At 35.0% G+C, this 21,108-nt stretch overlaps 1 protein-coding gene and 1 pseudogene across 1 annotated transcript in view; both read right to left on the reverse strand.

The window, feature by feature from the left end:
* The window catches only part of SLC12A2 (solute carrier family 12 member 2), a 92,883-nt gene that overhangs the window by 14,808 nt on the left and 56,967 nt on the right, over positions 1 to 21,108 (reverse strand). The window contains exons 16-18 of the mRNA XM_065918177.1: positions 17,323 to 17,434; positions 15,650 to 15,790; positions 3,689 to 3,795 (exon numbers count right to left, since the gene is read on the reverse strand). Coding sequence (XP_065774249.1) covers positions 3,689 to 3,795; positions 15,650 to 15,790; positions 17,323 to 17,434 — 360 coding nt within the window. The remainder of the gene's footprint in view (positions 1 to 3,688; positions 3,796 to 15,649; positions 15,791 to 17,322; positions 17,435 to 21,108) is intronic.
* Positions 9,009 to 14,051, reverse strand: LOC136155936 (peptidyl-prolyl cis-trans isomerase G-like; annotated as a pseudogene).

A 21,108-nucleotide genomic window follows, 5' to 3' on the forward strand; every position in this document is an offset into this window, starting at 1 on the left:
CATGAAAAGAATAGCAATTTTTTAAATCACAAAAATTTCAGTCTCCTTCTCTATAAAATGAAGGCAATAGTTGACAATCTCTAAAATTACTTTCAGGTTTAAATATCTGATTTTTCAAATATGCTTTGAAAATTATGGTGATATCATATGTTACTTTCAAAACCTATACCATTTCCCATTCCCTTTTTGTGTAAAACCTCTAAAATCTTCTTAAGTATAGCTCTGTATAGTATTGACATTTTACCTACAGTAGTGGTCTAAAGCAGTAACTATAGTTTAATCTATCAGAAACAAACTAAAATTATGGGGGAAAAAAAACTTTCAGTAATCCCATCATATATAATTTAGGTTTATACATTTAAAGCCAAGAGAAATATGTGAAGGCAAAGAGGACAGCTTCTGAGAATGAGACCAGGTTATATAGTATGAAGGGATCCCTTATCACTTATGAAAGGAGAAGGTTATTTTTCAAGTAATTTAAAAGCTTTTACAAAACTGGTTTAAAAGTGGTCCTAAGATTATATATGCATTTGCAGACATGTATTGATATGCCCTTTTAAGTTTTTAAAAACAAAAACAGGAGCATCTTATATATAGGTAAAATACAGTAAAACCTCAAAGACAACTCTAAAACCAGACTTAAATTCTGAAAACTTTGTTAACATCATAAATCATGTAGACCTAAGCTGTTAAAGCTACTGAAAAAATTTCTAATTGCAAAACTGATTGTTCCCTGGAGTGAAAGTGAAAGTCATTCAGTCGTGTCCGACTCTTTGTGACCCCATGGACTATATAGTCCGTGGAATTCTCCAGGCCAGAATACTGGAGTGGGTAGCCTTTCCCTTCTCCAGGGGATCTTCCCAATGCAGGGATCAAACCCAGGTCTCCCGCATTGCAGGGGGATTCTTTACCAGCTGAGCCACAAGGGAAGCCCAAGAATACTGGAGTGGGTAGCCTATTCATTCTCCAGGGCAACTTCCTGACCCAGGAATTGAACCAGGGTCTCTGTATTGCAGGTGGATTCTTTACCAACTGAACTATGAGGGAAGCCCAATGGCAGCTGGCTTTTCTCTAGTTATTATCTTTAATTACACAAGTAATCAATATTTATAATATGCATATAAAAATGATATGGTAACCTATATAACTAGACATAACAAAAAGAAAACTAATAAAATAATCAAATTTTTGCTCCTATTGATAAATATGTCATTGTAAAAGGTCTCTTGTCATTGTTGTTTTAAATCACAGGGAGACAATTTTGACCTCATTTCTCCTTGGTTGAATTTTAAACAAGGTCAAAAGAGATTCACTGGAGAAAAAATTGATAGACATTCTCAGCTCTACTGTCAAAGATCTAATTAATTATTAGAAAAGAAATAACTACAAGTATTTTTTTAAATATTTAATAAAGTAATTGAACCAAAATCAATTTCCTTTAAGAAAATTCAAAGAATATAGCTCTAAGTTTACTTCAGATTAAAACAGCTGAATGTTTTTGCTATAACATATAGAAATTTCTATAATCTATATAATTTCTTTAAGGTATAGAAATTGATTTGCAGTTTCACACCCTCCATACTGTTAATACATACATAGTAAATAAAGTATACCTCAACTGTTCCAGGTATTTCAAATCACAGTCAGAACATAAGTGTCTCAAGATAAAAGATAAGCAGTATCACTGCTTTCAAACAGCCATCAACTTCTATAGTTCCAGAAACCAGAGGGCAATATTTGACCTATTTTTAAACTGTTGCCTGACATATAATATCTGACTTTCAGAGCAAAAATTCACTTCAGTTCCTGCAAGATCAGTGTCAGATAAGACTCCCTTCTTTCAGTGCTCCCATTATTACAAACACAGCAAATAATGAATGATTATTTGCAAAAATGTCCCTTTTTCTGTCTTCTAGGATAACTACTCCATCTCACTGGTCTTACATCTTCAAAGAAAAAAAGCATACTCCCTGGCTCAAGGCCCACATGATGGACTATTTCTTTCATATTGTCCTTCTTTCCCTGATCCCCATGTACACAAAGTACAGACCACAGGATAAGGGAGAAGAAATGCTGTTTATAAACAAGTAACAAACCCAAAGAGCAGTCACAACCTCTGACAAACCAGCAGAGCTTGAACTTTACTAAAACCACTTAACAGTTACTTGGGAAATCTTATCTACAGCATGTTTTAATAATCAATACAAAGAGATTTATAAAAATAAAGTATAAGATCTGGGTACTTCCACAAAAATGTTTCAAGGCAGCTACAAAAGCAAAAATATCATATGTGACTCAGGCAAATAATTATATGGTTCTATCAATAGATACAATAGGAGCTCTGGGAAGGGAAACAGCTCCAGTTAGTTAAGGATAAACAGACAGAAATTCACAAGGAAATAGGATGTGAATCTGGTCTTAAGAGTTATTTTGCCAGATATAAAATTTTCTTTAAAATGAAAAATTTTATGAAGAAACAGTGAACTGTTCTATTATATCAGCAACTATGACAAGAAGCAGCTACTCTTCAATCAACTATGATGTAGGGAGAGGGAATCCTTATGCTCATGTGGACGAGACAAACAGATTTGCTAAATAAATACTAGGAATACTATTATAGAAAAAGAAAGTACTTTTAAGAGACACATGCACCCCAATGTTCATCACAGCACTGTTTATAATAGCCAGGACATGGAAGCAGCCTAGATGCCCATCAGCAGACGAATGGATAAGGAAGCTGTGGTACATATACACCATGGAATATTACTCAGCCATTTAAAAGAATTCATTTGAATCAGTTCTAATGAGACAGATGAAACTGGAGCCCATTATACAGAGTGAAGTAAGCCAGAAAGATAAAGACCAATACAGTATACTAACGCATATATATGGAATTTAGAAAGATGGTAATGATAACCCTATATGCAAAACAGAAAAAGAGATACAGATGTACAGAACAGAATTTTGGACTCTTGTGGGAGAATGTGAGGGTGGGATGTTTTGAGAGAACAGCATCAAAACATGTATATTATCTAGGGTGAAACAGATCACCAGCCCAGGCTGGATGCATGAGACAAGTGCTCGGGGCTGGTGCACTGGGAAGACCTAGAGGAATCGGGTGGAGAGGGAGGTGGGAGGGGGGATCGGGATGGGGAATACATGTAAATCCATGGCTGATTCATGTCACTGTATGACAAAAACCACTACAATATTGTAAAGTAATTAGCCTCCAACTAATAAAAATAAATGGAAAAAAAAATCTGACAAAATAAAAAATTTTATTCTTTTTATTAAATAATTCAGTTTCAAAACATATTTGTAATATAGTAAACAGACACATATGCAAAAATTAATAACAACATGGCTAGAGTAATATCAGAAAGACAAAGTAACAAAAGGATAAGAACTCATTAGACAACCTGTAAATTGATGTAAATCAAAACTAAGCTATCTTATAAACTTCATTGGCAATACCACTGAAAAGTGAACAGTAAACTCAAAGGTGTAGAAGACCAAACATATTAAGTGCATTTTAAAAAGGAAGTGGAAATAATTTCCAAGTGATTATTTTCATTCCTATCCTTTTACTAGAAGAGACTACGTAAGAACAAACTTCAAAAACCAGTGCAAGCTTTCAAAATCAGTACTTTCTCAATCAACTAAATTACTGAATTAGAAGGATACTTACTGAAATAAGTTTATGTACATATCTACATCCCTCATGTCTGCTTGCAACCAATCTTTCTTAAATCCAAGGACAAGTGTGTTTGGTTTCATACGCCCAAGACCAGCAGCCTAAAACACAGAAAAAATACAACTTTAAAGATATGCTATTCACAAAATGGTTTTTAAATGACAATATCCTAATGGACAGATTCCAAACATTTTAAAATTGTGTACTCTTATCAGTAAAAATTCTTGAACAATACATACATACTTATAAAAAATTATATATATTATATAAATCATATTACTTATGGTTAGACATATAAAAATAGAAGATAAAATTAAACAGCTGAAAAGTTCTAAATTTTTGTACTTTTATGACATTAAAATTTTTGATTTTAGTAACAGAAAGATGATGCAATATACTTAACCCTTCATAAAAATCATAACAATACTGATACTCTCAATTATATATATATTGATAACAGCTATTAAAACCTGATCAGAAGTCCAAATTAAAGACATGCATTGTTGGCTACAGTTTAGAATTCCATCAACTATTCTCGCAACTTCGTGCAGAGTTGCAATTCAATGTACTTAACAAATATGCCCCCAAATCCAATTAATTTCTTTTTTTATAATGTTTTAAACACACTGAAAATCGTATTCGCAAGGTTGGGTACACATAAAAGATAAATAAAACAGTTTGTCATTCTGGCCATTTTAAAACGCACAATTCAGTGGCATTAATCACATTCATGATGTTGTACAACCAACTCCACTATCTATTTCCAAAAAACTTTCTCATCACCTTAAACAGAAATTCTCTAAGTAATAACTACCCATTCTTTCCTCCCTCCAGGACCTGGCTTATTTCATTTAGCATACTGTCTTCTAGGTTCATCCATGTTATAGCATCTATTAGAACTAACTCTCCTTTTTATGGCTGAATAATATTCCATTCTATGTATTTACAATATTTTGTTTATCCATTCATCTGTTGATACATAATTAGGTTGTTTCTACCTTTTGGCTACTGTAATGCTGAAACAAACACTGGCCTAAAAACATCTCTTTGACTTCCCGCTTTTAATTTCTTTGGGTATATGACTAGGAGTAAAATTGCTGGATATAGAGTAATTCCTTATTTAACCTTTTGAGTAACCACCAAACTGTTTCCCATAGCAGCTGCATCATTTCACACTCTCACCAGCAATGCAAAGGCTCCAGTTTCTCTACATCCTCAGCAACACTTGTTATTTCTTGTTTGTTTACTTAATTACATACAAGCTAGTAGTATAAAATGGTATCTCACACTGTAGCTTTGATTTTGCATTGCCCAAGTGAAGAAGAACTAAAGAGCCTCTTGATGAAAGTGAAAGAGGAGAGTGAAAAACGTTGGCTTAAAGCTCAGCATTCAGAAAACTAAGATCATGGCATCCAGTCCCATCACTTCATAGCAAATAGATGGGGAAACAACAGAAACAGTGGCAGACTTTATTTTCTTGGGCTTCAAAATCACTGCAGATGGTGACTGCAGCCATGAAATTAAAAGACACTTATTCCTTGGAAGAAAAGTTATGACCAACCTAGATTCACTGGAATCTAGCGTGTTCATTGGAAGGACTGATGCTGAAACTCCAATACTTTGGCCACCTGATGCGAAGAACTGACTCATTTGAAAAGACCCTGATGCTGGGAAAGAGAAGGTGGGAGGTGAAGGGGATGACAGAGGATGAGATGGTTGGATGGCATCACCAACTCAATGAACATGAGTTTGGGTAAACTGTGGGAGTTGGTGATGGACAGGGAGGCCTGGCGTGCTGCAGTCCATGGGGTTGCAAAGAGTCAGACACGACTGAGTGACTGAACTGAATGACAAATGACACTGAGCGTTTTTTAATGTGCTCATTAGTTATCTTTATATCTTCTTTGGAGAAATGTTTATCCAAGTTCTTTGCCCCTTTTAAAATCGAGTTGTCTCTTTGTTTCTTTGGAATTTTATACACATTTTGGATATTAGGACTTAACACATACATGATGTGAAAAGGTTTTCTTCCATCCTGTAGGTTTTCTTTCTACTTTCTTGATAATGTCCTTGGATGCACAAAAGTTTTTAGTTGTGATGAGGTCAAACTTGTCTACTGTTTGGTTTTGCTGCCTGTGCGTTTGGTGCCATATCTAAGAATACGTTGTCAAATTCAAGATCATGAAGAATTACCTCTGTTTTCTTCAGAGAGCTTTATGGTTTTACCCTTATCTGTGGATCTTAGATTCATTTTGAATTAAGTTTTTATGTGCTGTGGGGTCACACTTAAGTTTTTATAGGTGATATACCTAAATCATTTTTGGTTACAGATTAATTCAAGTACTTATCAAGAGCTGACCATGTGCCACTGTACTAAAGACTGGATAACTTGGGAACAAAAGCAATAAGCCTACGCATGTAAAGTTCACAATCATTTAAAAAATGTTCTATTCATGTACAAGTTTCAAAAAATAAGATTTTTTTAAACTCAGAATTATAAACAACCATTTACCTTTAGGAGACAGATAAAAAATACTTATTTTTCTTTTTTAAAACTAAGTGTTAGGTAGCAAGGTGGCCACTAACTACACAGCATAATTTTGTTTTGCTTTTCTGGTAAAAGAAAACCAAGAAGTATCTTCAAATTTTATAGTTTTTTGATTTTTAAAAGGACTAAGCTACAAGATGACTGGTAGCTTCTTGATGATACAAAATACTGTCAGTTATTCCTTTTCTCATCACAAACTTTTGCACAATCTTATTAAAGGTTTTATTTGTATAATATTAACAGTAACATCCTGAGGTATTCTCTGCACTTATGCTTTCAACTTCATTATTGTAATAACTTTCTCTTGAATGATTGAGTAAAGAAATTTCACATCTATCAGTCATCCTACATCCTTTGTAAATTATAATCAAAGTAGCTATTTAGTGAGGAGTAATACTTTATGTTTCCATAAAACATCCTGTATTAGAAAGAAATAACATTACTGAAAATATGTCTTCTCTAGAACATCTTTCTTTTGGCTCAGAGAAAATAAGTTCTTTGTGAACTTCCATAATTGAAACTGATTTAGCAAAATGCAATCATCTGAAGCTTATTACAAATATCTTTAGTTTCAATCAAGACACTCTCCCTCTGTCATTTCTTTGAACTATTAGCAATGTTTTTTGCATATCTTCCACCAGAATTTGCTGACAAGAAGTGCATTTAATTTTTTATAGTATTTTTCTTTGTATCATTGTAACTGTTTTTAGTGTGGCAGGAAGAACAGCTATTTTCCCAACGGTATGTCTTTAGCTATTAAATGAAAACATTTCCAAATATCACGGTTAGCCAGTTAAATACTGCCATGAGATTTGTACTACTTTAAGAATCACTGACAAAAATTATAGTTTTGGCTTCATGTTTTGGATGGTTTGTTTTTAAAAAGTTGAGTTAATACTGATGGTTTTAAATTATTATTTAATTAATTTAATATTATGGCATTATATATATATATGGAAAGGAGCTATAGGACATGGGTATAATTATGTATATATATATGGGTATATAAAATTATATATAGTTTTAAATATTTTTATTGGCAATATTAAGTTATTTTGACCTACTTATTTTAGAAAATTTTTTAAAAAATTGCTTTTTACCTCAAAATGTAGCTGATGAAGAAGAGAAAAGGTTTCAGAAACACTCAGTATATATTATAGGATAATTCTAGGCTAGTTTTGCCCAGGAAAAAAGGTAATTATAGCTACACTAAGACTGAATGAGATCCATGTGATTTAAAGGGTATCATGATGTAATATGAATTTTCATTAAAAACAATACTTTTCTACTAATTTAAAATTACTTTAAAACTCAGTTAACAATCAAGTGGCTCCTGCCTTAAAAAAAAGGTGGGGGGGGAATAAAGAAGTTAGCAGTGTTAATGTCTTACTGCCAAAGAGCTCCATAAGCAAACTATTGACAAGACTACCTCTGAAAATAGTGAGTCTTTAAGTAAATGCTTATGATTATAATTAGTAACCTGATAAACGAAGTGACAAAGAAATGGAAAAAAAATGAGAATGTATAATAAAACAAACCCATATAAAAGAGCATCTCTAGAACTATAAAAAAGTTACTGTATAAAGAAATCAATGCACAAACTACTTTGACAAAGATTATAAACCTCCAACAGACATAGAGGCATTTGCCACTTTATGTAATGGGTTTTGAGAAGGTACGAAGGAAACAGAAATACTCTCAGTGGCAACTCATACTCATATTTCAGTGATTAGTTCTAAAGAGGCAATTTGTAAGGGTATTTTAAAACAGTTCCTCAGACACCCTGCCACTGCAATAAACCATCCCCTGGGCATCTTTGAAAGGGGAACAGCATTTGTCAGGTTTATAAGGCAGTCTCAGAATGATACTGATGCTCCCTTTGCCCACGCTGGTGAAACTGTCATGACCCGCGAGGATGAGCATGTTAGGTGGAAGAGAATGCTAAGCAGGATAGTTCCTCATTCTTGGCAAATTTACAAAACTGTCATATATACTACAAAAACCCCTGAGGGTATGGTTCTCAAAGTGCAGTACCTGGATTGGAACAGCAGCAGCATCACCTGAAAAGCTGTTAGAAATGCAAATTCTTGGGCCTCACCCTAGCCCTACTGAATCACTGTAAAGACAGGGCCCGGCGGGCTGTGTTTTAGGAAGTCCAACAGGTGTCTCTGATGCAGGCTAAAGTTGAGAAACATTGCTCTAAGTATTTTCCTTCATTTCCTTTATAACACTTATGAAATATATAACGTAATTATCAAAGTGTTCCTATAAATTATACAAAAGTAAGCAAGATTTAAGCACTAGAAACAGCCTTATGACCAGGGGTAGCATTCCATTTGAAATATTTACATATTTCACATACAAAAAGTGAATAAAGTAATAATCACCACTCACTTTAAGAAGCTTGACGAATACATATAAGCACACTATGAATACTTTTCAAGATCTCCTTATATTTTTACTGTATATTCCAATTATCTAGGCATATATGTTTGAATTTTTAAGTTACATATTTTTAAACATTTATAATATCTTCACATTATTTATGTTCTTATTTTAACTTGAAATCATTCCTTAACATTTCTGTCTGAGGTTTACCTTTGCTGATATGTATAGTAACTTTTCACCACTGTATGGAATTCTGCTGCATAATTATGCCACAGTTTTAATAATGTGACTGATGGTTGTTGAGTTACTTTAATTTCCTTTTCACTGTAACAAATCAGAGTGCCATGAAACTTATATGGCCTTTATAACATATGGCATTCTTCACAGATGTAAAAGTTTTTCTGTGGTATACACTTGAGAATGGGATGTCTTGGGATATCCACACTTTCAAAGATGCAGAATATTCCCAGGTTGCTTTCCCAGTTGGTTATCCAGTCCACATTTACCAAAGCTGTGTAAAGATTTCCAAATGCTCTATACCATGTTGAACACTTGGTATTGGCAGATGTGATTTTGGTCAATATGACAGGTATGGAATAAAGCTGTACTATGGTTTTTTGTTTTTCTCATTTAAGTTTATTAAAACTTTAGCAGTACAAATTATCCAGGTTGCAGATTATCAAAAGATCAATTCAATAAAGTCCACACTGGAAAAAAGAAGACAAGTATAGCTCCAAAACAATGAAAAGAAGAAAACAACATAAAGGAGATTCATCAGAAAGTCTCTAAAACTTAAAATCTTAGACAGAATGGAAATAAGAAGTTTACATAGCTCACTCATACACTTTTGTCTTCTCTGTTCCAGGGCTTGATTCATGATCAATTTTTTTATTTTTATCATGTGTGTGGTCATTTGCTTGACCCTTTGATTTTTGGTTTTCTTTTTCCACTGAGGATCTGGTCTTCTCATCCTCCTTATTTTTCAAAGTGGAGAACTTTAGTTCATTGTCCTGATTACTTTGTTTCACTTTTGAGAATTGACTTTGATCTCTATCGGCTTTTTTTCCCTATTAGTATTTGAGCTACTTCTACTTTCTTGGTTTCTGTGATTTTCTTTTTTTCTGCTTTGACTTTCTTCTCTTTTGGAGCTCCCTGTATCTCTCCTCCTTCTCCTCCTATCTTTACTTCTTGATCTTCCAAGGTGTTGCTCTTTTCTCTCAACTCCATGACCATCATCTTCTCTACTCCTGTTCTCTGTATCATATCTTTGCTTCTGCTGCGATCTCGGCCATGGCTTCTGCTCCTGTCCCTACTTCTGCTACATTCCTTTGTTCTACAGTTGTACTGTTTTTGCCTTTAGTTATATCACATTCTCTACTCCTACCTGTGCACGTCTGTCCTTGTCCTTATTTTTATTATGATCATGCTCATTGCTTTTGAATTCTGTTTAGACTTCTCTTTACTTCTTTCCTGATCTTTTCCTTTAGAATCAGGTTTTTCTTTAATAGTCTCATGATCCCTTTTGCTTGACTTCATCCTCTTCATGTCTATTATGCTTTGTGTCTCTTTTCTTACTCTTAGATTTCTCTTTGCTGTTACTCCTACTTCTCGATATGGCACTTTTCTTTACTTTCTTTCATCTTTATCATCTTTTTCTGAATTTCTTTTGATTTCTCTTTCTTTGATGTTAGATTTCTGGTCTTTAACTTTCCTTTCCTTTTTACTTTTCCTGTTTGAACTCTCAGACACATGGCCTATGATCAGTTATTTTATTTCTCTTTTACTCTAACTGAGCTTCTTTGATTTTCTATTATTTCATATAACTCACTCTTATCCCCTTTAATCCATCTTTCACCACTTGATACTCTCATTCTCTGAGCTCTCTGCATCTCCTGTCTCCAATGTGGAGAAGTCTTGCTACATCTGAAACGATCCCTTGATCTGGATCTAGAAGGAGTTCAATAATGCCTTTGTTCTCTTCCTTTAATTTACCTGCCAGACTTAGTAACTAAAAGTCACCTCTGGTATGAAGCAGGCTGGGAGTTAGGTAGATTACATTCTCTCCCTTTCTTCCTGTTCTTTCTTTCTTTTTCATCAGCTTTAGGAGAATTTTCTTCTCATTAGGAATCTGTTTTCAGGTACTGAAGGGACTTCTGGGTAGACAGTAGACTGGGGTTGTGATTCAAGATTTTCAGTCTCACTTTCACTAGATGCACTTTTCTTGCTTTTCTTTTGCTTCTTCTCTTTCTTGTGTTTACGAAAATTTTCCTATGTTTCTTCTTTCTTTCTTTTTTTAATTTCTCTTCAGAAGCACTTTCAGAATCAGAAGAGGACTGAGAATTGCTTCAATCTATCTGAATCGCTGGGTGAAGAAGAGGAAAAGGATAATTTATGCCTTTCCTTTTTGTCTTTCTTAGCAAGACCACTCTCTTCCAACAACGCAAGAGAAGACTCTACACATGGACCTCACCAGATGGTCAATACCAAAATCAGACTGATTATATTCTTTGCAGCCAAAGATGGAGAAGCTCTATACAGTCAGCAAAAAAAACCAAACCAAAACAAAACAAGACCGGGAGCTGACTGTGGCTCAGATCATGAACTCCTTATTGCCAAATTCAGACTTAAATTGAAGAAAGCAGGGAAAACCACTAGACCATTCAGGTATGACACAAATCAAATCCCTTACGATTATACAGTGGAAGTGAGAAACAGATTCAAAGGATTAGATCTGATAGACAAAGAGTGCCTGATGAACTCTGGATGGAGGTTCATGACATTGTACAGGAGACAGGGCTCAAGATCATCCCCAAGAAAAAGAAATGCAAAAAAGCAAAATGGCTGTCTGAAGAGGCCTTACAAATAGCTGTGAAAAGAAAAGTGAAAAGCAAAGGAGAAAAGGAAAGATATACCCATTTGAATGCAGAGTTCCAAAGAATAGCAAGGAGAGATAAAAAAGCCTTCCTCAGTGATCAGTGCAAAGACATAGAGGAAAACAACATAATGGGAAAGACTAGAGATCTCTTCAAGAAAATTAGAGATACCAAGAGAACATTTCATGCAAAAATGGGCACAATAAAGGACAGAAGTGGTATGGACCTAACAGAAGCAGAGATTAAAAAGAGGTGGCAAGAATACACAGAAGAACTATACAAAAAAGATACTCACGACCCAGATAATCACGATGATATGATCACTCACCTAGAGCCAGACATCCTGGAATGTGAAATCAAATGGGCCTTAGGAAGCATCACTATGAACAAAGCTAGTGGAGGTGATGGGATTCCAGTTGAGCTATTTTAAATCCTAAAAGATGATGCTGTGAAAGTGCTGCACTCAATATGTCAGCAAATTTGGAAAACTCAGCAGTGGCCACAGGACTGGAAAAGGTCAGTTTTCATTCCATTCCCAAAGAAAGGCAATGCCAAAGAATGCTCAAACTACCACACAACTGTACTCATCTCACACACTAGTAAAGTAATGCTCAAAATTCTCCAAGCCAGGCTTCCACAGTACGAGAACTGTAAACTTCCAGATGTTCAAGCTGGATTTGGAAGAGGCTGAGGAACCAGAGATCAAATTGCCAACATCTGTTGGGTCAACGAAAAAGAGAGTTCCAGAAAAACATCTATTTCTGCTTTATTGACTATGCCAAAGCCTTTGACTGTGTGGATCACAACAAACTGTGGAAAATTATTCAAGAGATGGGAATACCAGAACACCTGACCTGCCTCTTGAGAAATCTGTAGGCAGGTCAGGAAGCAACAGTTAGAACTGGACATGGAACAACAGACTGGTTCCAAATCAGGAAAGGAGTAGGTCAAGGCTGTATATTGTCACGCTGCTTATTTAACTTATATGCAGAGTACATCATGAGAAACGCTGGGCTGCATGAAGCACAAGCTGGAATTAAGATTGCCGGGAGAAATATCAATAACCTCAGATATGCAGATGACACCACCCTTATGGCAGAAAGCAAAGAAGAACTAAAGAGCCTCTTGATGAAAGTCAAAGAGGAGAGTGACAATGTTGGTTTAAAGCTCAACATTCAGAAAACTAAGATCATGGCATCTGGTCCCATCACTTCATGGCAAATAGATGAGGAGACAGTGTCAGACTTTATTTTTGGGGGCTCCACAATCACTGCAGATGGTGACTGCAGTCATGAAATTAAAAGACGCTTACTCAAGAAATGGCAACCCACTCCAGTACTCTTGCCTGGAAAACCCCACGGGAGAAGCCTGGTAGGCTACAGTCCATGGGGTTGCAAAGAGTTGGACATGACTGAGCGACTTCACTTCACTTCACTCCTTGGAAGAAAAGTTATGACCAACCCAGACAGCATATTAAAAAGCAGAGACATTACTTTGTCAACAAAGGTCCATCTAGTCAAGGCTATGGCTTTTCCGGTAGTCATGTATGGATGTGAGAGTTGGACTGTGAAGAAAGCTGAGTGCTGAAGAATTGATGCTTTTGAACTGTGGTGTTGGAGAAGACTCTTGAGAGTCCCTTGGACTGCAAGGAGGTCTAGTCAGTCCATTCTAAAGGAGATCAGTCCTGAATATTCATTGGAAGGACTGATGCTGAAGTTGAAACTCCAATACTTTGGCCACCTGATGTGAAGATTTGACTTATTTGAAAAGACCCGGATGCTGGGAAAGATTGAAGGCGGGAGGAGAAGGGGATGACAGAGGATGAGATGGTTGGATGGCATCACCGACTCAATGGACATGAGTTTGAATAAACTCTGGGAGTTGGTGATGGACAAGGAGGCCTGGCGTGCCATAGTCCATGGGGTTGCAAAGAGTTGGACACAACTGAGCGACTGAATTGAACCGAGCAAGACCACATACAGGTGGGCCCAGATAGTCAGATTTCTTCAGTATTCTTTCTGTTTTCTTTAGATTTGGAAACTAGTTCCCCACAACTAAGTATCTGCATCTCAGCAAATGGTTTGCCAGTTGCATCTGTTTTCTGGTTTTCTCTCTCTCACAACTTTTTGACCATAAAACACTTGGCTAAAAACAACATGATACCCATCTAAATGAGCTTACTTATGAAGAACTGTGAGGCATTTGTATCCTTCCCATGGATACACTGAAGGGAAATTCTTTATTGTGTTTAACAGCAAAATGCTCATCTTCAAATAATCCTCCTTAAATGGATACCCCTCCTTGTCCATTTCCTTCACTGAAGTCACCACCTTGAACCTTTGACAACTCGATGAAAGAGACAACTTTTATAATATAAAGGCTTCTGAGTTGATTTCCCAGTCCCCTTTTCACCTGTACAAAGACAACAAAAGTTCTTGCATGTTTTGGGGCACACATCAGAAAGTAATTCAAAGATAACTCTTCCAGCAGGTTGATTATTAATGGCGATGTCAAAGAAACATCTAGGATGCTGAACCTTTATTCCCATGGTGTCAATACTTCGATCTCTGAGTAAAATACAGTTTCAAGTGAACACCCTTTAAATAGGGAAAAATCAAGGACAAACTGATCCAATTTATTTTGCTCCTGATTATCTTTTATCTTCTAAATAACTTGTGCAGGCCTTCTTAAATTCTTTGCACCAGTCCAGTTTCCTCTTCCCAGGATCTGGTCCTTTAAAGCACTCCAAACCTACCACCACCAGAAAAGGCACTAAAGACTGTACTATGGTTTTAATTTTTACTTCTGTCATTTAGGTTTTCTCTTCTTTTCATGTCTTTTACTCCTTTAAAAAAAAAAAATCTCATTGATTTATAGTATTTCTTTATATATTGTCGACCATATTCTTTTGCTGATAACATGTTTTCTCCTTTAGGTCTGTGGCTTCATTTTTCATTTTCATGCTTTCTTTAAGAAGCAGTTTTATATGTTAACTAAAAAAAATAATTGGTTTCTTCTTCATAGTTCAACTTTTTGTGTCTCATTTAAAAACTTCTTCCCTAGTCCAGCATAAAAAATTTATTTTGTTTTCTTTTAAAAGCTTAAAAATTTTTCTGTTCTTGTTTAGGTCTTTCAACTCATCTGGAAATGTTTTTTGTTCATCTTTATAAAGACCTGTTATTTTTTTTTCTCACATAATCAGTTTTCCCAGTTCATCCTTTCAATGTCATCTCTGTCATGTATTTAATTTCCTATCAAAGACTCAGTTTCTACTCAGTTGAAATGTCTGTCCCTACTTCAACACAACAATTTCTTAATTACTATAGTTTTATGATAAGGCTTTATGTCTGTGAAAGCAATCCTACTTCCACCTCTTATTATTTCAGAGGACTGCCTAGGCTATTCTTAACCATGTGCTTGTCAAGTTTTAAAAGACACAAAATAGAAAAAGGCCAGTGACAGTACTCTGAATCTCCCACTCTATTTTAACAAAGTAGCTTAAACAAAGCAAAACAAAACAATGGGCTTTTGCTTGAAGTTTTCTTTTGAAGAAAGAGGTTCCTATAAAAACAAGTTGGCCAACACTGTCTTCCTACATCCTTAAGAGGTGAGGAAACTGAGTTTTAGAGAAGTTAAATAATTTTTTTGTTTGGTCCAAAATCTATAATAAGGAAGTAGCAGTGCTAGCATTTAAACCTAGGATTGATTCCAAATCCTATATTCTGATTACTATGCCAAACACAATACCTACAATAAGTGTAAGTTTAGAACTAGTAAAATAATAGTGAGAAATAAAATAAGGAATTAAAATTTCTTAAAAAATTAAATAAGGACTGTCATTACTTAATACTCTCTCCAAAAACCCCAGTGAGTTGTAGCAGGGAGTGAATGGGAAATACCTTAGGAAAAGGACAGAAATAGGCTAAGATAATTCACAATGAGGTTCTTTGTTGTCAGCTAACAGCACAGTATTTCTATAGGCCTTTTAACTCTCAACTTACACAAACTGTAGTGGTGTACAGTAATAAAGATACGTTGAAGGTTTACAATTTTTATTAATGTGAATAATGAAACCTGGAATAAAAAAAATTTTGTACACTTACACAGAATTAAAACATTATCATTTAAAAGAGGTAAGAAATTTACCTGCATCAAATATTGTGCACCCTCTCTCAAATCATCTGCATGTACTGGAGCATAAAAAGCCTTCATTTTGTTTTTAATAAGCCACCGCTGATATTTAGCTTGATCAATGGACATCTCTTTCATAGCTTGTCTTCGAGGGCCCTTTAAGGTAAAAATATTAATAAGTCTTTAACTGAAAGTTAATCCATTCCGTTTTCATAAAAAAGCTTCCTGTTATCTTGGCTTAAACAAGGCATCTAAACATGGCTGTGGGGGTAGAAGGGAAGTAAAATATAATGCTAGCATTTTACTCTCAAATGGGTGAATTATATTCAATAAAGATTATGAAAAGACAGTGTTGATGGAACAAAGGCACAGAAAGAAAAAGAGAAGGAAACACAGACTTTGAAAAATAAATAAGTATTGGTAGTAGTAAATGAGAGAAACTATAAAGTACTGAAAATGGAGAAGAGTTTACACAGAGAAAAATAAGAGCCTTCTGTTTTTCTACGGAAAGTTTCCCATCTTGTTTTTCATTTGTCTCAAATGTCTAAGTTAATTCTCAGAAACCTAGAAATATCATTAAAAGTCAAAGTTAGCTATATAAATTCATTTTTCCCTTTGTATTTCTGTTGAACAATTACATATGAAAGGAAATGAGTTTTTTCAACTTGCAATTCTGTTTTATTCCTTGTAAGCAACACATGAAATGTATATGGTTTTACCTAAAATGTATTAAGAAAAAACAATCTAAAAATAAGATTAAAAGTTCACCTTAATTATACATGAATAAGACAAGGAACTGGAGAAGGAACTGGCAACCCACTCCAGTATTCTTGCCTAGAAAATCCCATGGACAGAGGAGTCTGGTGGGCTACAGCCCACGGGGTCATAAAGACTGAGATTGACTTAGCAACTAAACAAGACAAGGAGGAGTACAATTTATCATTATTAGTAGAAAAATTGCCTCTGTGCAATTTCTTATGCTCAAGACTCCAATCTGAATCTATCTACCTGGAGACAGACTGTGAAACTCCACAGGGCCCAAGTGGAGTCAGTGTCTCTGTGTGTTCTTCCACTACCCTACACACACATTTTACTACTAAACAAGCTGAAGATTAACTCTAGCAGGGGCTGGGACATAGGGCATATAACATGCATTTCTAATACCAAAATAAAATGAGCAATAGAGCCTGGGAGGTAAGTTAATCTGGTAAATAAATACTCCAATTTCTTATGCAGAAAAGATCCATCTAGTGATTTTAGCTAAGAGGCCAAAAACAAAACTACTTTCAGATGAACATTTACCCCTGTTTTTAGTAATTTCCTTACTCATGAATAAAACTAAAATGAATGGGCAAGAATTCAGCTTTCACCCTACTCTTTACATACCAGATACTAAATATTTATCAGTACCATGACTTGTCCACCACCTCTTCTTTATTCTGAAAAGTAAATATCCATAGCATTCTTAGGACTTTATGAGATTTATCAGTAAGAAAAAAACACATACTGAATTCCATTCTGGTTCCTTAGTTTTTTTTAGCTCCTTAGTAGGCTGTTTTTCTTAGCTAAAGCAATATTGCTTCCTAAGAGCTACTCAAATTGTTTCAAATCTAGAAAGATTCACAAATTACAAATGATATACAAAGAGTGAAAAATGTTTTAATACAGAAGACAAAACTAGGACTTACCATATGCACATGACCACAGATCATCAAGCCAACATTTTTTGTGAAATCGTGAACAAGATGAAGTAAAGCTGGGCGTGAATTTGGCGCACCCGTCATAACAAGACACTGAGGCCTAATTTAACATTAAAAGGAGAAATGTAATTAGAGAAATTTAAGGTTTTGATAACATGGACATGATTTCAAGTTGCTTCTATAACAATACATTGTTATACTAGACTCTCCTTTACACAACTGTCCTCAAGACACAGGCTACACGATTCTCAAAGAAGATGATATAACCAGGGTTCCATGGTACATGAGAAATGCAGAACAAAACCTTCTTTGAGCAAACATCATACCAAATATCCTAAATTAATAGGTAATATACATCAAGATTCTGGGAGATACTACAGAAAGAAATGACCATGTCCGATTAAAAACATGTAACAACTTTTCATCGTCTAAAGGTAATAAACATTACAATTCTTTCACAGAGTTCACAAAACTTCCTGAGAACATGGCCATGTCTTCATGTAAAGAACAGGTCCCTTTCCTTCTTAGCTTGATCACATCATACTCACTTCTGCTTAGTAACATCAGTCTTCCCTAGTCTACCTTAATTTTAATGAATGTTGTTCACCTACAGTGAAGAAAAGGTTTCTATTTGAACTAAAAGTTTTAATTCTATTTCGTTACACTGAAAGCCAAAATTAATTCAACTGCCTTTCCAAAAATAAGACAGTCCCATGATTTTTCATGTATTTTTAACTCTTGATTTTCATTGACTAGAAATAAAAATCAATCTTGAAAAAAATTCACATACCCATTTTATAAATTCAAACAGATTCACAAAAACTCATTAAAACAATGTGTATAGTTAAACTTTAACAAAGAGCAGACTAAGAATTCTGACTTACCCATTAAATTAGTTAGTAGCTCCTAACCATAATCATAAAATAAGCAGGAAAAGCTGAATAAAGACTACAAACTGATTCAGAATTTTAGCAAGCCATCTGAAAAGTCAGTTCTGTCTGGAAGAACAGATTTGAGGCAACCAAACATGAAGTCATCTTCTAAAGGCCCAGAGACTGCTAGTAGTTCAGTCTCTCCATCTGAGCGTTAGCAGGTTACATGGCTCCCCAACTAAACACGGCCTTTCTTAGCCTTCCTAAAAGTGGTCCTATGGCTGATTTCCAGCCCATATGAAGTTCCTAATTCCTCATCCTATCCTTTAAAAGGAACCTGGGTCACCCTCCATACTTTCTTTCCCTTTTCTGTGACCTAGACTGTGGAGTTGGTGATGTCTTTGGCCATATGGACATAAAAACATACCCTAGGGAATGGCAGGCTGATGAGGTAAAAGGAAGAAATGTGGGACTTGAGTGACCAAGTGCAGCCAATCTATGTAGCAGCCATAAACTATCCATCTACCTTTGGACTATCACAGAACACTGATCTCCATCTTGTTTAGCCACTTTGTTTTTTCAGCTTTTTGTTATGGTAGTTTAACCTATTACTAATACAACCTCGTACTGTGGGAAATGAACTTGTAGTCCCTATCTTTACTAAACAGTAAACATGTTAGTCAACATACCACAAAGGCATAATTTGGGTATAATATTGTACCAAAAAAAGGTATAGAACAAAGTATATTAGGGATGACTTCTAGTAGAGAGACTCTTTCTACTAGAATAGAATATTCTATTCTAGTGTGAATATCTGCCTTCATCTTTACTCCCTCTTTAAAAATCTCCATAGTATGATAAGATTTTTTTTATGTCACCAAAATATGGAGAAAAGGATAGGACACAATTGCACTGAAATTTTGAAAGCCAGAAAGCACATGCAAGAACAATAAAGGATTTGACAAATCAGGAAAAGGCTAAGTGATAAATGAGCATAAGAGAAAATTGTGAAAACACCTGATTTTACATCTAAGAATCACCAAAATGCCTAGGACAGGCAGTAGATGCCTCTGGAAGTGGCAGGGCAACATGTTAAAGAAACAAAAATAAGAACTGATTTAAAGTTTGCATAAGAAGCATCTAGATGAACCCAAGTCATTTCCATCACTATGATGGGTAACTGTCCTTCCCTTTCTCCAACCCTATTAGGCTAGGACTTATGTGTTAGAGGCCTGTGGTCTGGGAGCAGTAGCTGAGGGCATAAGCAGCTACTTTAAGCAGGAAATTAGGAGAACATTCGCTATATGCTGGAAACTCGAATCTCCAAGCTGCCTTCTCACTTAGCTCTCAGAACTGTGGTAGCCAGAACTTTATCAGTAAGCAAAGATTAAAAGATTCTTTTCTGAGAAATCTAATCAAATTAAAAAAGAAAACTTCGAAGATGACTTAAATTTCTCAAAGAACCATCATGGTCACATTAATCTCCATTAAGGGCTTGAGTGAGAGCCCCGCCCGCAATGCAGAACTTCCCCAGCCCCAGATCGCAGACATTTCAGACAAGGCTAAGTCTAAGAACCCAAATTAAAGAGGCAGGAAACAATAAGAAAGACACTTCAAGGAAACAGAAACTACAAAGTGAAGAAAACAAAATCTTTTGGCAAATTTGGTGAAGGCTGAGACAGTGATACACAGAAAGTGAAACAGGAAAAACAATTTATTGGCTACACAGAAAACATAAAACCTATGCAGGAAAAGAAAGCAATCATAATTTACAAGGCTAAGCTCTGAATTATGCTTAAGAGGTCATACAAATATAAACATCAAGTCTAATCTAATCAAAATAATGACACAAAAATATACTGGGAGCATAGGGTAAAGAGAAGGGTGTGTGTGTGTAATGGACATGCATGAATGAAAGAAATCGAGAGATAATGCCTAAAATTAAAAATCAAACAATACAATAAGACAAACATGCTTTTGAGGAATATGAAGTAAGTACTGCACAATTCAGCTAAGAGTTGAAATTGGTTACCGGTGGCATAAAAGAAATGGGGATTTGAGAAGTAGGACAACTAATTTTCACAACAAATGTAAGCTTTTCCTCTTTTCAATATGTATGTATAATTCTGGTAAGAATTTTAAAACACTTGTTAGAGTAAACTTTTTTTAAAAAGTTTTTTCTAAAAATTCCTATTTCTATAATAAGTCAAAGAACAGTTTTTTATTGACGGCAAGTTAATTCTGATTCTTGATCATACTCTCAGTTCTGGGACACAGCTTTTTACGCAAAGGAAGGATTTCTATTTTCTGCCATACTTTGCATTAACTATTCAAAACATTAAAAATGTGCTGAAATTAAAGTTTTCCTCCCAGGGCTCTCATTTCTTTTCCCTATTTCTTTCTACTCCAAAACTGAAGATCTGTGGTCTATGGGAATCTTTCATTCGAGAAAACAAATTGGTGGAGGGGGGGTGGATATTCAAAGAGTGACAAAAAGTATATATTAATACAAAGATTTTTCTTCTTGGGAGAAATTCGGTAGAGCACTTCTTTTCTGGTACTTTTCCACTCTTGAAATTTTCTTTTAAAAAGATTTTGTCTTTTGTTTTACATAAAACAGGAACTTATTCCTGTGAATACTATGCAGAAGCCAATGAGACGCAATTACTCATGACTGGAGTTGCCTGTTCAGGACCGGGCTTACGTGAACAGTAGGAGAATGACTGTCTAATGGTATATTTTTTAAAAAGAACAAGCCTACTTTTAGCTACACTTAACAATAATCTATAATTTTTAAGAATCTATATAAATAAATACTTTTGGATTTACAACAGTGCTTTAATAACTGAATCTCATCAACTATTAGAAAACATATTGAATTAAGGAATAGCTTTTAAATTGA

Source organism: Muntiacus reevesi, chromosome 1 (genome assembly GCF_963930625.1).
Source record: "Muntiacus reevesi chromosome 1, mMunRee1.1, whole genome shotgun sequence".
NCBI classification, from domain to species: Eukaryota; Metazoa; Chordata; class Mammalia; order Artiodactyla; family Cervidae; genus Muntiacus; species Muntiacus reevesi.